Source organism: Oculina patagonica, chromosome 12 (genome assembly GCF_052425735.1).
Source record: "Oculina patagonica isolate OP01 chromosome 12, crgOcupat, whole genome shotgun sequence".
NCBI lineage: Eukaryota > Metazoa > Cnidaria > Anthozoa > Scleractinia > Oculinidae > Oculina > Oculina patagonica.
Window position 1 is genome coordinate 26,159,052 of NC_135769.1, and position 18,854 is coordinate 26,177,905.

General features: G+C 34.4%; 1 protein-coding gene across 2 annotated transcripts in view; it reads right to left on the reverse strand.

Annotated features, from left to right (window-relative positions):
- Positions 1 to 5,036: 5,036 nt before the first annotated feature.
- LOC144633912 (allatostatin-A receptor-like) overlaps positions 5,037 to 18,854 on the reverse strand; it is a 40,299-nt gene continuing 26,481 nt past the window's right edge. For both annotated transcript variants that reach the window (XM_078492841.1, XM_078492839.1), the window contains exon 2: positions 5,037 to 6,053. In XM_078492841.1, coding sequence (XP_078348967.1) covers positions 5,042 to 6,031 — 990 coding nt within the window. In that variant the 5' untranslated portion in view covers positions 6,032 to 6,053 and the 3' untranslated portion in view covers positions 5,037 to 5,041. The remainder of the gene's footprint in view (positions 6,054 to 18,854) is intronic.

Consider the following 18,854-nt stretch of genomic DNA (forward strand, 5'->3'; position numbering starts at 1 on the left):
TGAGGAAGTAAAGAGTGCGGAATGAAAAAAGAATTAATCACTCGCGACAGGCGACACTTTTGAAGAACGCGACAGAGCTCAAAATCAGCTCTTCGTTCTCAGCGCACGGGTAAGAGTAGAGTAGATTTGTTGATTAAAGTACGAAGCAAAATATTTGGCCCACTTGTTCTCCACTCGCCAGTTTTAACTCCTCCAGCCATACATAGCCCCATGCATATAGCATTACAATAGACAGATCTTTGCTCTTCCAAGCATTGTGACTGGTGCAAACTTTCCTGACATATTCAGTTTACATTATATTACGGTTCAGACATAGCAAAGGACCCCTTTTTTAGTTTGAACTTCGAAGCGTTATTGTCATCAAATGTTCTGGTAGTAGTACAAGTCTAGTACAGGGCCTTGATTTGAAATACAGTACAATCTTGATTTCTCGAACCTCCATGGGAAATTAAAATTAACGCGACTTTGTGAAACCAGGAAGTACTATCCAAGGGAAACAAACCTCGTTTCGAGTAATAGAGGGAACGAGAAATCGGCATTCTTCTAAGCTAAAGCTTTTCAATGACGAACACGACACAATATCAAGCTTCTAAACTATTTGTACATGCATGGATGCTACGGTTGGATGCTCTACATGACTGAGCTTAACTGAAAATGCCTACGAGTCATTTAATACCCACCGTAACGAGCGTGGAACAAAGAAAAAAATCTGTATCCTTGAGCGCGAATCGAGGTTACGCCATGGCCTTTTGCGCAGTGGCCAAATGGTCTATGTTCTATTTAGAATACATCACTGAGTTTTTTTTTTTTTTTTTTTTTTGACTGAGGTTGTTCCACACAGTCCACAAATGCTTTGCTTCCCGATCAAGAGGGTCGCACATCAAACTTGCATTTGCCCTCAAAGCATTTGTCATGTTACCAGGGGGGCTGGCAGCGAGGTCTGGGACGAGTTTCGATGATCGCCCCAGTTAAGAAATATGGCCGAGTGGGACTAAGTACTTTAATTGAAAACAAAGATGGCGGAAGTTTATGGCGGACGGTCGTTTTCATAAACGTTTCGAGAACTGTTTCCACGTTCGAACATCCAGGGGTTCGTTTAAGCACTTTTTATCTAAATTTCGATTTTTAAGAAGTATCACAAGTGAAATTTACGCCGCAAACCGGCGAACGGGACCACCACTGCGTTTTTACATCCCAGTGAAGACAACCACGAAATCTCACAGCAGAATATTTTTAGTATAAATTGTTTCATACACTGGATAAGCTGAACGATCTTTTTTTCTGGACTAGACGCCATGACGGTAAGGGTAGCCATTTTCGGACAGTTTTTTCTTCGGTAAGACTTAGATCAAACCGTAGTTGACGTAGTTGTTATTGAGAAAGTGCAGTTGGTTTGATATGACTCGTTTTGTTTTATTTACCAATTAAGCCTCAGAGCCTGGTTAGAATTTGAATATAAGAATATAATATCTAGAGTAACATGGAACTGAAATACAGTTTATCAAAATAAAATATATCAAAATTTAATTGGCCTACCAGTATTTTTTATTTTATGTTTTGCACCAGTTACAATAACATTTTTTCATGTTCAATTAGTGTTTTAAACTTTTGAACTGATAATGGCGCTCACTGAGAAAGCTGGTGGGGTAACCTTGCATTTAGACTTTGCCTGTGGGGTGAGAATTGAAACTTGCAGGAGGCTGGTTGGTTGTAGAATGCTCCAGTCATGGTCAGTCACCTAAAACTTAGTGACCACGGTTTGCTGAATTTCCTTGAGGAAAAAAAATGAAACTTGAGTTCTGAGGGGGCTTAAAATGTTTTTAGCAATGCATTATCTTGAAGTGCTTTTACAAATAAAATAATTATACCATGGTGGAGTTTGCAAAGGATCTGCTCCTCAAATGTACATGTGTGTACCCTGGTAGAGAAATAATTGAGACACTGCATGGGATCTGACACTTTTAAAAATCCTATTGAGACTTACTTAACCTGTTGATTCTTAACTGCCCTACCTGTCCAAAGAAAAAAGTCAATTTCTACTCGCATCCAGTTGAATAATCTTCCTGCTGACCAGGAAAAAGTTTCAGATGTTAATGTAAAAAAATATGTAAAATTAAAGTTGTTTACAGTGGTCATGCCCTTAACTTCAAGGGAAACAAAAATTTTAAATGAACATAACAGTTACAAATTCCAACTAGCAGGAGGCAGACCAGTTCTCTATCTACAAAGCATGACCAAAGATTTGATCTCAGGACAACCGAGAACAAATTCAGCTTGTTGCTGGGTAGAGGATTTTGACCTGGGATCTTAGAATTACAACACCAGTACCCAAAACAACTTGGCTACACTGTCTCCTGAAAGTAGTGATAGATGATAGATGAGAAATTTTAGGGTGGGGGAAAGCAGTATTGCAATAATAATATTGTAGAATTTTTTTATTACCGGCAAGGGGTTCATCCCCATGAGTAGCTCATTTGGAGATGTGAAATAAACCCTGGGAGACAAAATTACCTGGTAAGTATGGTAGGTCAATGTACTTGTTTGCAACAGACATTCCATTGTTGATGGCCAAATTTATCATTTTTCCAGTGCTGAAGTGTTTCCAGTACATAAGACAAGCATTTACTTTACCACCTTTAAATGCTGTAATTAAATTGTGATCCCTCTGACCCTGTTCAACCAAAGTATTTACCCAAAACATAATTAACGGTTTCTGTGTGACAGCAAGGCACTTCAGATTGCACAGTTTAGGTAATTGAAGCCATATCCTCTGCAATTATTATTATTTTTTACATTTAAATTTAAGTGAAGAAATTTATTCTTTTTGGATTATATTTCTTTGCCTTGTTGACTTCAGCTTGATCTTGTACCGGCAAAGGAAAAAAAAGGAAAATCGAAATTTAATATCTCTTTAAGATTACCTTAGAAAACGTTTATTCTCCTGTGGGCCCATTCGCATGGACATGATGGAAAATGCTTTAAAATTCGATTTTCAACCAAAAGCAACTCGGCACTTTATGCACCTATCAATGTTAAGCTGCTGGGGGGGGGGAGGCCGGGCATAGGCCGGGCATTTGAACTTAGCTGAGACTTTCTGATCAAATGCCCAACCCCAGGGCATGTGTGGATGTTCAAAAGAGTCACTTAACTTCAATAAAATGCTGTAAGAAAGTCCATTAAAACGGTCAAAAGTCCCCACCATGGGCAAACAATTGCTGTCAAATCCCCCGCCTAATCCCGGCCTCCCCCCCCAGCGGCTTAACATTGATAGGTGCATTACATGCAATATATTTCGGTTCTAGAAGTAGATGCTACTATAAACGTTCAATCAGAAGATGAATTTATAAAAATAACTTCTATGTTTTATACGCAAACTACATGTGTAAGCTTGTATAAAGACACAGAACTTGAGACAGGTACTGTATATAAAATGATCTAAAATGTAAACTTTAATAAAGCTTAGCAGGTCAACCCTACTTGACAGGGGAAGCCGTGAAAGACTTCGACGCCAATAAAGGACACTGTTACTGAATTTTCTGTTAAGTGAAGGAGAATCGCGGTCGAAATAATTTCTTTTGCTGTGCAGGCGTGAAGATAAAATAACACTTGACTGGGGAATCTCAGCCCATGCAGTATACGTATACACAGAAACTTGTCCCGAAACATGTTACTCGCTCCTTGCTCATTTAAATTTTTAACTGCTCTACTAACCTAAAACAGGGCTGATCCTTCATTACATTAGTCTTGATTGTCTCAGAACTGCCACAAAAAATTATAACGGGAAGTAAACGGCAATAACCAACAGCAAATTCGTTTTCTACAGTCAACTCGACACGCGACGCCATGTTGTTTCCTTTTTTGCCAAGGCATTGTGCCCATGCTCCGTACGGTTCTCGAATGATTGACAGATTTCTTAACTGGGGCGATCATCGAAAGCGGAAAAGCGGTAAGATCAAAGATAGCTGCCAGCCCCCCCTGCATGTTACCATAGTTATGTACACTGTAAAGACACAATATAAGTACCCCACATTATACACCATTTTAATAAGTCGAGACACCATTTTGAATATTTAACTTTCCGCGAATGACGTTGTTAATGAAATATTCATCTGCGCCTCGACGTATTAAAATGAAGTATCTACCATTGTAATAAGCTGAGGTGTCATTTTGAATATTTTATAAAAGACCCCATTTGCGGAAAAATAAAACTTTGAAATGGCCCTCGACTTATTAAAATGGTGTATAAGTACCCCCTGTATGAACACTGAATCGAAACTAGCCATTACTGCTTACTCATGCTTATTGAAGCTACAAAGCCAATTACAGAGCTAAACACATCGACACGGATTGTCATGCAGTCATTTGTTGTTTTGTTATATACTTAATTCAAATAAAGATATGTACAACTTTCATACAAATGTACCGTTCAATTTGTTGTCACGGTTTCCGTAAGCGTTTGACAAGCTATATTTCATCTGGTGGTAAAACAAAGTTGAATTGAAAGACCGACCGACCGACCGACCAGCCGATTGGCTGACTGACTGACTGACTGACTGACTGACTGAATGACTGACTGATCGATCAATCGATCACTCGATTGCTCGCCTGTCTGCCTACCCGCCCACCTGTCTACCTAACTAGTTGTCTGATTGGTTAGTTGCTTGCTTGCGTACATAATTGTAAACATAAAGAAGGTTGTATTATTTTTTTGTAAAAATTTGCGAGGGAAAATAAAGTTCAGTTCAGTTCAGTTTATTGGTTGCTTGGTTGATTGTTTGGTTACTTTGTTGGTCGGTCGGTCCGTCGATCGGTCGGTCGGTTGTTCGGTTGATTGGTTGTTTACTTGGTTGATTGCTTGGTTACTTGGTTGGTCGGTCCGTGGGTCGGTTGGTCGGTTGCTTGGTTGGTTGACTGGTTTGTTGGATAGTTACTTGATTGGCTGGTTGGTTGGCTGACTGGCTCGCGTGCTGGCAATTTGGTTGGTCATTTTTTCGGCAAGAATGTTTCACGATCCGAGAAGTCTTAGAATCTCCAATGTGAATCATCTGCCATTACATGCAACTGATGGCATCTCCTGTCTCATTTCAAGTTCATCTGTTCTGCCGTCACCCGTGAACCCACTGTTGTTCAATGGAGTAACGACGTTTCGCTTCCGGCAGCAAATCAACTCTCCCAGGTGCTTCCTGAACTTGCTGCTCTGTAGACTGTAGACGACCGGGTTAATGCTTGAATTAAACACAATCAAAGCAGATGCAATAGCATGGTGAATGGCTTCTAAAGTAATGGTACCAGTAAAGCCCAAAAAATAGATTAGCAACTCAGGCACCCAACACAATACATATACAACTGTCACAAATATAACCATCTTGGTAACGCGTTTTCTGTAGCGGAGTAGTGCTCGCTGTGTGGCTTCGGCGGCGTCGTTGTTCACAAACCAAAGACGATACACCACTCTGGAATACAGGACTCCCATGATGCTGATAGGAATGACCCCTGCCACCACAGACCAACCAACTGTGTACACTTTGGCGTAAATTGGTTTGGCAAAGCTGTGTGCACATCCGTTAATTTCTTTGATGTATGTAGTGGCCCAGAAACCGGGAATCGCCCAGATGATTGACACAATCCAGGAAAGGAGAGCAAGTATTATTATCTTTCTCTTTGTGAGCTTGATTTTCTGGCTGTGAGGATGTAAAACGGCCCAGTAGCGTTCAATTGAAATAGCAACCAGAGAGAATACAGAGGCGACTGCACCGACCCAACCTGGGGTACCAGCTGTTACTGTCTTACACAACACAATTCCTAAGGTCCCTTGGGGGTGGGTGAAAGTTGGAGTAGCTATGAACTGTACTCCAATGAAAATGGCTACCACCATGTCAGCACTTGCAAGATTTACGAGCAGATAGTTGGTGGGTGTCTTCATGGATCTGTTTAGCAGAACCACTAGGATGACTAAGGTATTGCCAACCAGGTTAATTATCATCATTATAGAGAAGAGCACTGAAAATCCAATGTACATCGTTGATATCATGTTTCTTTCTAGATTCTGCCACCTGTGAGAAAACAAAACAGTTATCTTTGGATGTTGTCCTTCAGTAGCATTTTGGAATAACAATATAAAAGATCAAAGGCGGCCTAAAATTAAACCACTGTACTCCCACCTGACATTTTTCCCAATCTCAAACCAATACACATCGATCATTCGCAGTCGTTTTCTATTTTGTTTTCCAGGTAAGAAAAGTGAAGGACAGTGTCTCCCGGGGAAAAGGGACTCCTATATATGAAGTACGGGGATATTCGGCGAGAATTGTGAAAAGTAACCCTTAAAAGAGACCAATCTGGTCGGGGCTGCAGAAGCTTTCTGGACCCCTATAAAAAGATACCAAAATTCTAAAAATAGAATAAAATATTTGTATATTTCTTCGTGTGCAACCCTAAACGAGACCCCGACGACTAAAAATACTGGCATTTTCCCCAGAACTCCCTAAATGAGACCAAAAATCCGAAATTCACACCCCTAAGCGAGACGACGAGCATCCCCGCCCCTTTCATATGGGGGTCTCCCACCCGGGCGGTGTCCCTGTGTTAGTATCTACGTGTGAGTGTCAACTATGCGCGAACAAAACGCGGCACCGTCATTAAATGTCACATCAATTGTTAATGAAAAACGAAACCTACAGCTTATGACATATATGTTCATTTGCCGTTTTCTAGTTTAAGAGACACGATGTGATGTATCAAAAGAAGCTGTAGGTTGGCTGTCACAAGACGGTTGTCTTTTGTGTCAAAATCGTGTTCGATCTTGATTCTCAGGGTCTTGATTCAATTTTGACTTACTATACTGTAGTTTCTACAAAGCTAGTAAAAATATTATAAAAAGATACTAATTAAATAATTCAAAGTTTTGTATTTGGGGTTCAACATTTTTCAGTCTCCTTTGTTCTCTATGTGGCGTTCTGGTATCGCATGATTTACATGTAAAACTTGTTACGTCAAGCTATCGACTGCAGTTGACTGTTTTGCCTGTTGTATAATATGCTGATATAAATTTAAAGAATTTTAACATAATTTATTGCTATCGTTACTGATTTCAGTAGCTACGTTTTGTTAATATTCCAAAATGTTTCTTGAGCTTTTAGTAAGTACCACCCACAAAACAAAACAATTATAAAAAAGAAAAACATTGACTTAGTACGACAACTTCGCGATTTAAGCAGTAGTAATGTACTACACTCTGAGGCAAAAATTTTTGCCACAGAGATTTAGTACATACTACTTCCAGTGCTGAATTTTTGCGCTTGATCTAAAACTGAATTTTTGCGCTGGACCTAACCTGGATTACAAGCGGAGCGTTTCATAGTATTTTATTTATAAAATGCATGAAACTTATGATCAAATATAATAAAATATTATATTTGCTCCTTATCTTAACAACTGACACAAGCCTGAAAACATTCTTATAATCTTTTTTATTTTTTTACTGGCCTGAATTCTAATCTGGAAATTAAATCTTGAATACAGTGCTGGCAATACGCGATAGCTTTTTTGGCAGTGAGACGGAGTCGAGCCGGGGATGAAAAAAGCGAGTAATCGCACAGGTGCATGGTGGGAAGAGAGCTTTGCTCGATGGCACCTGTCAGCACTAGAAACAAAACTGAAAAATAGGCCTGATTTTTAAAAATGACTCCAAAACTGTAATCAACACTGGATCCAAGCGGAGCAAAAACCAACCCTAGGTCAACCCTAGAATCAAAATAAAAAAATCTCTTATACTCTTTTTCAAACTTTTTTTATACTGCGTTCGAATGGGATTGTCTTATATGGGTCCACTTGCTACCCAGACTGTACTCTTTTTTACATTGCTCACAAAACCATCGTGTATTTCGCATATAACGGGCTTTTGTGCGCCTTATAGCTTTCATTTTGTCTTCTTTGGTAAACCATCTCTGGTATCGGGCATTAACAATATTATCATTCCAAAACATCAATTGTTATATATTAATAACACAATATATTAATTTCTTATATCATTAATAGTGCGTTTAAACAAGCCTTGATATCATAACTGAAATATCAATCTGGAAAACCAAGCGAAGCCGAGTTTTATGATGTTTTTTGAAATTTATTTCAAAATCTCTTATTCTCTTTTTTAAAAATCTTGGATCTTAGTGCGTTTAAAAATCAAATCGCTTGCTCTGCTCAAACCCTAGGTCAAATTAATATCCATATGGATATGTTTCTATATTGGTATCTGATATGTATTTTATTGCGCGCTTGTCATATCCAAAGGTGTATACCTTTTCTTCATATTTGTTTACAATTTGTTTATTTTGTCTGGTAATTTTATTTTCATTTACTAATGTGAGTTCTTTGATTTCGTTCTTTACAATTTTAATCATATTTGCGTGATTCAGTATCTGGGAATTTTCATGGTTTAACCTGAAACCTTTAATAACACATTTCTGTTTATTATTTCCATATGTGAAACTGTAATTCTTTGGACCTCCAGAAACGAATGTATTATTTATAGCTTCACCCCCTAATTCATCTGTTAAATCACCTAACATATCACCTGTTTCTATCACCTTACTATTTTGAGATTCGATATACACAATACTATCTGTATCAAAATATAATACCTGTTTATCTAAATAGTCTAGTTTTTCATACAACATTAACCGTGCACTGCTAGTCGTGAAACAGGCTACATAGATATTTGTATTATAGGAATTATCAACAAACTGATCCTTATAAGTGTAACTCATCTGTACCATCTCATCGGTTATGAAATTCATGTTTAAATTACCTATAGTATCGTCGAGAACTACTTGATAAAATTCATTTATATCAGTTACGTATTTGCACTGATTCATGTTATTTCGTTGACCAAATTTCCCCCAAAGTGAGTTTAAACACATTTTTGCAATGGCTCGTAAACCTGAATTTTCATTTAATTCACCTAAATCAATATCTAAATTCTTTTTGACTTTATTTCTGAAATTCATCTCGTCATTGTTATTTTTAAAATTATATTTCGTTGATTCAAGTTTGAGTTTCATAAATTTTTTTATATATCCCTTGAATAGATCGTCGGATGAGTTTTCAAAATGCCAAACTTCATATATTTTTGTAATTCTATACCCTTTTTCAATGGCTTTGTTGACTTCATCGGTTGTCCATGTGCCTATGAATGATCGTTCATTTTCACTATGTTGGCATTTTTCTTGTTGCTTTGTTTTTGAACATGATATACACAGAGGGAACATTAGCTTTTCAGCCTTTTCACATTTGATTCTCTGAGGTAAAACCGCATGGTATAATTTTTTTGGTGCCAAAATTTTGCATTTTATGAATCCATACCATTTCTTTTCGTATTTTTCTGGCGCTATAATTTTTTCAGGATGACCTATGGGATATTTCTTGTAGAACTGAACTGTTGGATACAGGGAACAAAAATCAACATATTTACCACATTCACCTTCTTTGAAATTATACAATAATTTGGTAGCATTAGTCCGACCGCCAAAGAAAGCATTTTGCGGGTTTAGTGGGCTAACCACTTCTCTATTCCAATTATTTTTATAATATTTCTGAAAACTTTTATCCTTTTTTAATTTACATTCCCACATCTCAATAAGATTGTAACCAGCACTCGTTATTTTGTTGTTTTTAGCTTTTGTTTTATTATATAAAGTACCCATATCGCATTGATTCTTATTATTGATTACATCAGGCTTGTAACAATCTGGACAACCATGCCAAAAGCAACCTTGGAATTCATAAATAGTATTTGTAGATGAACAAAAGCCATCAACTTTTAATTTGTTATTGATGAGTTTTTCACCTCCTGCCAAAGCATGCTGGATCTTAATATTATTTTTCTTGCTTATGTAATCAAGCCATGCAATACTGACTGCACTATGATTTTCTGTTTGAACAACATTATCAGCCACAGCTATGGTATTTTTTGGCATATAATTTCCTCTATAAATAGCCATACAAACACCAGCTATTGTGATGTATTTTAGTGGATCAATATTTTCTTGGTTTATGAAATCTTGTCTGAATTTTAACATACATCTTCTTAATATATCAACATCTGACCTACAGTATTCAATTAATTCTTTTTTGAAATCGAAAACATAATTTTCATTAACACCATCATTATACCATTGTAAAAATTTTTGTCTATCATGGGTTTTCATTTGATTATACCCATAATGCTTTTTAGAAGGTATTTTTCCTATATAGTTTTGATTACAAATTTTGTTGAAATAATGTGGGAAATATCCTTTTTTCAGCTCGTTTAAACCAAACGTTTTAGGAAACGATGATAATGGTTGCTGAATAAAATTTAAGCTGTCGATTATCTTGATTCTTAATTGTGGAATTTCCATCATCATAATTTTTGCACCATTGTAAATACAGTAAGGTTTAAAACCATTATCAATACACCATTTAAGAATAAAATGGGAGTCGTACCCTTTGGAATTGTGAGCCAGAAGTGTGTATCCTTTATATTTTTCATTAAGAATACCACTACAAAAACTATTAATATCATTGAAGATTGATTCATTACCATCGAAATCATGACAGATAGCTAAATTGACTTCATGTACTCTTGTGTTTTGTGTACATTCGAAATCGAAAAATAAATATTTTTCATTATACGTTTTACATGAGTAGCAATAATCTTTTCGAGGTATGTTTTTATTTAATCTGCAAGGGTTTTTGCTATTTTTGATGCAATTTCCACCCTTACACTTGATCTTTTTCATGAAACATTTATGTTTGCTTTTACAATATTTATTGCAATTATTACACATCTTGAAACCACATTTATGTATTTTAATATATGGTTTTAGGATGATTTGATTGCATTTTAAACATTTTGCTACACTTTTACACACTGAATCATCATCATCTTTTTTCGATCGATTTCTTGTATGGGTTTTAAAGCAACTTTTACCATGAAAAACACGATTGCAGTGTTTACAGGTAACGACTTTACCATTGCATTTATTACCGTCTGGGAAATATTTAAAGCAAGAAAGGCATTTTTGGGGGCATTTATGTTTATCACGTCTTGTATAAGCTTTTTTGCAACTATGACAGTAATATGCAACATTTAGAAAAGCTGTCATTGATTTTATGACATCAAAATGATTCCGTGTTTTGTATAAATAAATTTTGTCTGTTTTACCATTATTGGCTGTATATATGATTTCATTGAACTGTTCAGAATCTATGATATTAATCTCTACATCTAAATATGTAGCAAATTTATTGGCATCATCTAAAGAATTTCCAAAATCATTAATTTCAACATTAGCATTGTTATGTAGCTCTTTGGCTTTAATTTCTTGTAGTTTCCGTGATTTATTGAATCCGTCTTTTAACTGGCTTATGGTGTAATTCTCAGGAAACAAATTAGCATAACCTGTTACTATTCCCCTAGCAAGGCATATTGAGTCGGTGTTTTTTATTGTGATAATGCATTGTTTCCTATTCACTGTTTGTTTTGATAAATATAACCGTCCTTCTCCTGAAGGAATTTTAACAGATTGAATGATTATTTTGCAATTTTCTAAATCTATTTCTTTATACTCCAACGTATTGATTATATCTTCAAGTTGATTTAACTTGTAATCAGAAACTTTTAACATTTTTGTTGAAATCGGATGTGTTAATTCATTATTTAAAATTAACAATCTGAACCTATCATTTGGTTTTAAATGTCTTTTTTTTATTGTCATTTCAACCATTTTTTCAAAGACACTGAAAACGTCATTTTTATTACCTATGAAATTTTTGCGTACAATTATTTTAAATTCATTTGTGTAAGCATTGTACTTTTTATTTACCGTATTTCCGATTTCAGTGATTTTGAATAGAGGTTGGTCATTGCTTGTTGTATCAAAAATACTGTCATCGAAATTAAATTCATTTGAGACATTAGTCATTGGCTTTGGTGTAGGTATGTAATCTCTGTGTTGTTTTTCTTTTTCGATAATTTCATTGTATTTCTTGTTAAAAAGAGTATTTCGTTTTTTGTATATTTTACTTAATTTTAGTTCTGTTTCGATAGTTTGTTTTATCTTTCTGTGATATTTGATATCGTTTATTACATTCTGACGTGTTTTTTTATTTAATAAATCTTTCCATTTATGGCCTAAAGCTTTGGCATCTTTTAAATATTGAGATGATAATTTTTTCAAATAGCTTTGATTTGTTTTATTCATATTAATATTATTAGAGAATATATTTTTAAATAATACGAGTTCTGGTGAGATCGTATTATTTTTTAGCGGGTTTTGAGAGCGTTTTTTGAGAGCGGGTTTTGATAATTTTTTTGTTTTCATTTTTTTTATACTATATGAAATTAGTATTTCTTTAAGTGTTTATAGTAAAATTATTTTTTTTATTTTTTTTAATTTCATGTTTTTGAATAACTAGATATATTTATATATTTAGTCATTGTTAAAGTGCATGAAAGTGTTTTATTGTGTATTGTTATTATCAATTATTTCAAATCTATCATCATCTTCTATTGCTTTGATAACAGCATTTTTGATATGTTTTTTTGACTTCAAATGTGTCCATTTAGCTGCTAATGAACTATCGTAATTACATATATCGCATTTCCATCGTTTATTTAACATATACTTAGTCTTTGAATTTTTGATAGCGTTTATTCTATCAGCGTCGTTATCATACTTTAAATTTCTTCCCATTTTCTCTTATTATACTATAAATGATATTTCTTTATATCTTTTACTATAAATATATTGTGCGTTTAAAAATAACCAGTAATAAAATATTATTGGTTGTCATCAACAACAATAACAGTATCATATCAATACTGTGTAACCAGCCTTATAGCCTTCTTCAATATATGTTACATAACTTGTCTTTATATATGTGACTGTTATAGTGCGTTTAGATATAAACAGATAATTATTTTCTTTAATATATATATAGAATGACTGATATAACATTAAATATCAAACACCTTTTAGAATCTGATCAAAGCTCGAATGATATAGCCTTCATTAATAAAATGTATTGTATTCAGAGCATCCTTAAAACAAATATTTGTATTATTAAAATGCTATCTTCAGACATATCAAATGAAGACAAAAATCATGTACGTTTAAAGTGTATACCTGAAGACCAGAAACGACGACGGGGAAGGCCTCGTAAGGATCAACATTAAATACATAATTATTCAGTTTACGGTTTTAGCCATAAGTTATAAATGATTAATGAGTACAATGTTTTTAATGACGTGATTTCTATTGACCAATCATATTTCAACAAATTTTACTCAAAAAGTTTACTCAAAAGTTTACATAAAAGTTTACACAAAAGTTTACTCAAAAGTTTACTCAAAAAGTTTATTCTGAAATTTACTGCCAAACACAGCTGTGCCGTGAAGTTATGTGTGTTATATATATAATGGTTTGTAATTCTGAAATCCACGATGAATTAAAAAATTTAAAAGAACCTATATGCCCTTTCTGTGATCAACTATTGATAAAAGGTATCAAGGATGCTGAGCAATGCTGTAGTAAGCAGGATATAGAAAATATAAATGGTATGGATGTCTGTCTAAATTGCGGTTTGGTTCATAGTTATGATTATGTCAGTGAGTATATTGATTTTTATGAAAATATGCATAGAATACGGCGAGAATCGGTATATCATCGTAAATATCACATCGAGGCTGTTTTAAACGATTTATGTATTAAAAATAGGGTACAATTGACTAGTGATCAAAGGAATCGAATTTATAAAGTGTTTGATATTATCGAATCCGGCGCTATTCCTGTTGTAAACAAAGGTAGAAAAAGACTTATATCAACCAAATTCATAATTAAACAGCTTTTTTTGATGATGAATCTACCTTGTGAATTTATCAAAATTAGCAAAAGCAAGAAAACGTTAGCCTATTATCGATTGTATTGGAATGAGATTTTGTCATTAAATTTTGGCGAAATAAATCGGATCATCCAATAAATTTCTTATCATATTTTCGTAGGTACTTGTCGATTATCGGACAGGTATCCGTCACATAATCGTCAATGTTCTTCATTGAAATTATGACGCTAGACGGATTGTAATCACCGCATCTCATCGTGTTTTTAATTGAGTTGAGTAAATGCTGGTAGCTCTGATATGCATATGTACTATTTTGAATTTTTAAATCGAGATTTTGATGATGCATCCAGCCTTGTATTAAAAGCGCTATTGTACTAATTGCAACCAAACTAACACCTCCTGTAGCAATACTTGATGAAATGGAGCCGGATGCAAAGAGAATAGACAATGAATTCCCTAATAATTTCCATTTTTTGAAACGTTTAACAGCCTGCTTATAAGCCCAACATTTTCGATGATATGTTTGATAATAAGCTTTCAATTCTATAATTTGTTCTTCAGTCAGTTCGCTTGATATATGGTTCCATGTAAATATGCATTTTAGATGTTTAGTCATATATATTAGTTATATATGATTTTTTTTGTTTTATCATTTTGTCATTTTAGCATTGCGCTTGTTCTTTATTGTGTAATACAGCTTCCTTATGTTTTGAATTAATCTCTCAATAGAATCAATAATATTGCTAACCAATTTCACTGTTTTCATATAATTTAATTAGATAAAATCGTTGGAGTTAGATAATTTATTCGAAGAATACACCCTTTGTTTTATCTAAAAATTGAATTTTATGATACTCTTTACCATTTATCGGATACGCAGTTTTACTAAAACCGATTCTTTGTACAAAGTAATCTGAACTGATTTTAATGTTGGATGCATTGATATTAAAACCAGAAAATGCTCGATTAATACTCATACCATTATTGCATACAGCGATTCTAAATAGGGACCCTATTTTAGTATACCATAGATTCAGATATTTCCCTATATAAGCAGTTCTAATCTGCTCTATATATTCATCTAAATCATATTCAATTTTAATTTTTTTATTTTCAATTTTAATCCAAGGGTAATGAAAACTACTATCATCGCCCAATTTTATAAGAATTCTTTTATTAGGCCCTGCCTCATATTTAAATGTCAGATAAAAGGTAAAGTCGTCAGATCCAGTGATGTTTTCATTTAAATTAATTATGAAACTATTTTTAAAACCCTTTGTTATATCAAAATCTGCTAACAATTTTGTTGGATTAAAAACAAGATTATCTAATCCTGAAACAACAGCGCCGTTGCTATCTGACATGATGAATTTAGATGGATCCATTAAATCGAAATAATATTTCCCAAACAATTCATAATAATAGCTTTTGGGTTGCAATGTTTTGATCTGGTTTTCAAGAGTTAGTTTGAGAGCATTATTCAAGCTTGTCAACTGGCCTAGATTGATTGCATCGTTGTTATTTAAAGCTTCTTTTAAGCCAGTGATGGAATAATTGGACATATTTACAGCTCCCTCGATATATATTTGATCATTCTCCACGCGATATAGTTGGTCATATATGCTTGGTGAGATATTGGATTGATGTGAAGATATTCCATACACTGTGAAGTAAGTTTGTAGTTTTTGATCATAATTTTGATCAGGTTTCATCTTCATAACGATATCAATATAGATATAATTGTTACCGATTTGCTGAGATTTGGTGAATTGGCATATTAATCGAGCATATAGTTGCGTTCCGAATACCTTTGTGCTTATGTTATGAATTGTTTCAATTGAAGATATACCATCGATATGTATAGAACTAGGATCAATATCATTATTTGTCCATATCAACTCAAAACATAAGGTATATTGATCATTGGAAAGAAGATAGAGGTTTAATCCAACTCTTGAACTATAATACCGTTTTGAAGCATCAAGTAGTAATTTCATGTCAATCACCTTTTTGTTAATCTGATGCGGTGATTTGTCAAGGTATACTTCATCTCCTAATTCGATATCGTTTTCTTGACTTACTTGTTCACTGGGTTTTTCCATTATATATTTGAATTTGTTTTCACTATTAACAGATTGAACATGGCTTTGACTTACGTGATCTTGCATGTATTTGAGAGTAACAACATCATTTAAACTAGATGGTTCCTTTATATTAATTATTTTGTTATTGGCCATGTTAAGATTTGCATTCATATGATTTTTACCGTTAATATCAAGCTTTGTATGAAGACTATTCGCCAAGACATTTCCTTGAGTTCTTGTTAAAAAAGTACTGTCGGCATATATTTTAGAAGCCTTGCTCTGAAGGGTATTAGTTAAAATAGCACCTGTTTTCTTCGTTAGAAAAGTATTGTCGGCATATGTTTTATTAAGCGCGTCTCTGGAGTCAATATATTCTTTATTCATTACGTTTGACATATTGCTGTATCCTTGATCAAAATTCGGAACATTTATTATGCTGTTAAACGTTTGTTCATCGTGGGTATCTAGATCAGCTTTATTTTGTATTTTACTATCTATTTTTTGTTCAAGGTTGGTTTCCATTAAATCAACGTATTCTTTCGATACTAGACTGGTTTTTTGGTACAATCCATCATAGTACGGTGCACTGTTGTTTATCGTTGCTTGGTTGGCATCGAAATCGTTTCCAGCAACATCTTTTGTCAAACAATTCAATTTAAGATATCCTTTGTTGACACCTGAAGACAAATCAAGAGCATACGAATCGTAATCAGCATCTACTGCAACGTCATTGGGCGTCTTCAATTTGAATATTTTTTTATTCTCCATATCATAATTGCCATCGTCCGTCAGTTTAAAACCAACCCCAGCTGGTCCTTCTTTTCCAACACTTCCAGTTATTGCATTCGCAGTATGATTGCCGTCAAAAAATCCCATATGTAATTATGTTATATATTTTCAAAATAGTTCTTGATGAATTTTTCATTGTGATTGGTGTTTGTCATTGATAATGGTTTCAAGATGTCAAAATATCCTTTTTTGAATACAAGTGCTTGGTGTAAAAAATAAAGACAATAATAACCACATAAAACAGACTTGAGGTCTTGATATTGAGAATTATTGAAAAGAATATTGGTGATACCATCTCTTTTTGCTCTCATTTTAAACTCCTGGGGGTAACTCATCCCAAAAGAATCAAAGTACCATAGCGTTCCTTTCTTATGACCATTTACACACGCAACCCAATGAGTACCAGCACCTTCCAAATCATCAAGATTGATGATACAAGGACTATGTTTCTTCGGCATATGTTCATCTCTGCTGAAAATTCCAATTATGTTTATGCCAAGTAATTCACACCATCTCATCAAATCAATGCTGTTCAAAGGTTCATTGAGGAATTTCATAGTTTCATACCGATTATGGGAATTCTTGGTTCTTTTACTTTTCTTTTCACTTTTCTTTTTTTTTTAATTCCCAAGCCTTTCTGATCTTGCCAACTTCCGATGAAAGGAGGTGGCCTGTACTGTGCATAATCATGTATATTAAAAGGTCTATTTCGTAGCCCTTGGCCTATTTTTTTGATTGGAGTCGGTGGTCTGTTTTGAAGACCCAGGCCTGTCATCGATCTCATTTTGGATATTAGCGTTTTTGAAATGTTAATGTCAACACCCTTATTGAGGCTTTTGGATTTTTTGATCTTATTTATCTGCGTTTTAGTCAGGAAGATTCTGTCACTTCCAGATAAATCAGCAGATGACAATCTCAGTGTTATTGGAGATTTGTTCATGATGGCTTTTGTAAGCTTCAATTTCTGGTTTCCGCTGAGTGATATAGTGTATGGTTTGTATTCAGTCATATATATTAACGTTACATAAAATACATTTGATTAACGAATCAAGCTTTGAGGAGAACTTTACCATTGACGATATCAACACCAAGCTCTTCTTCATGGAGAATGAGAGCATAAAGACTGTAATTTGCATTTGGAATCCCAGATAGTTTATAACTGAACTGGATTTTGGTCGATCCACTTTTGATTTCTTCTTCCTGGTTTCTCAGATCAAAATAGATGAGCCCATATAACTCTTGAAATGATTTCAGTGTTATTGTTGGAGAACTGTAATAAGCATTAAAATCTTTTTGATATTCCATCAATGTCCTGTATGCTTGTACGATCTCTGTATCTGGTTTCAGTTCTTCGTTTGGATAAAAAATACCGTTGCTTAGTTCAAGCCTTGCATTTGAAAATGTTCGGTTATTCGCGATGTTATATGTATTAAATAGAAACGGATTCTGTGTTTGATCATTCATTTTTGCATCATTAAGAGCCCATATAAAAACATGCCTCGGTTTTCGAATTGAAGAAGTAATCCTGAATGTACCTTGACGTGCTGTTGTTGATGGAGAAATCTCAATTCTCTCTTTGAGATATGACCATGTATGTGGCTTTAAATATGTTTGAAGAAAAATCTGCTCACCCTCAGCATTGAATATCATTTTCGGTACCCATAAAACAAGCCTAGTGACAATAAACCTTCCTGGGTCACCCCCAGCACGAAATATCACATTGTTATCAGTTTCAAGACTGACATCAATGGTGACTTTACCATTCGGTGCTATTTCTGTCTCAAAAGAGTTGAAGAAACCATATCTGTTCAATGGTAGTATGATGTTATTTTCAACAGCTTGCGTGAGTAATGCTTTTCTTTTTGCAAAACCTTCATTATATGTTGCCATATCTGTTGGTGCAATATTCTGAGCATTTCCATCCAGTACTAATGTTGTGTATTTTTGAATAACGGCTCCGACGGCTGTATCAGGGTAATTAAACATGCTTGGTCCGACTGTTTCAGTGTAACTTGATGATAATTCAGTCAGATTTTTCACATTGATAGCATGATTAACCCCTGGTGCATCGAGAGCATTAACTCCGCTTAATTCAACCTT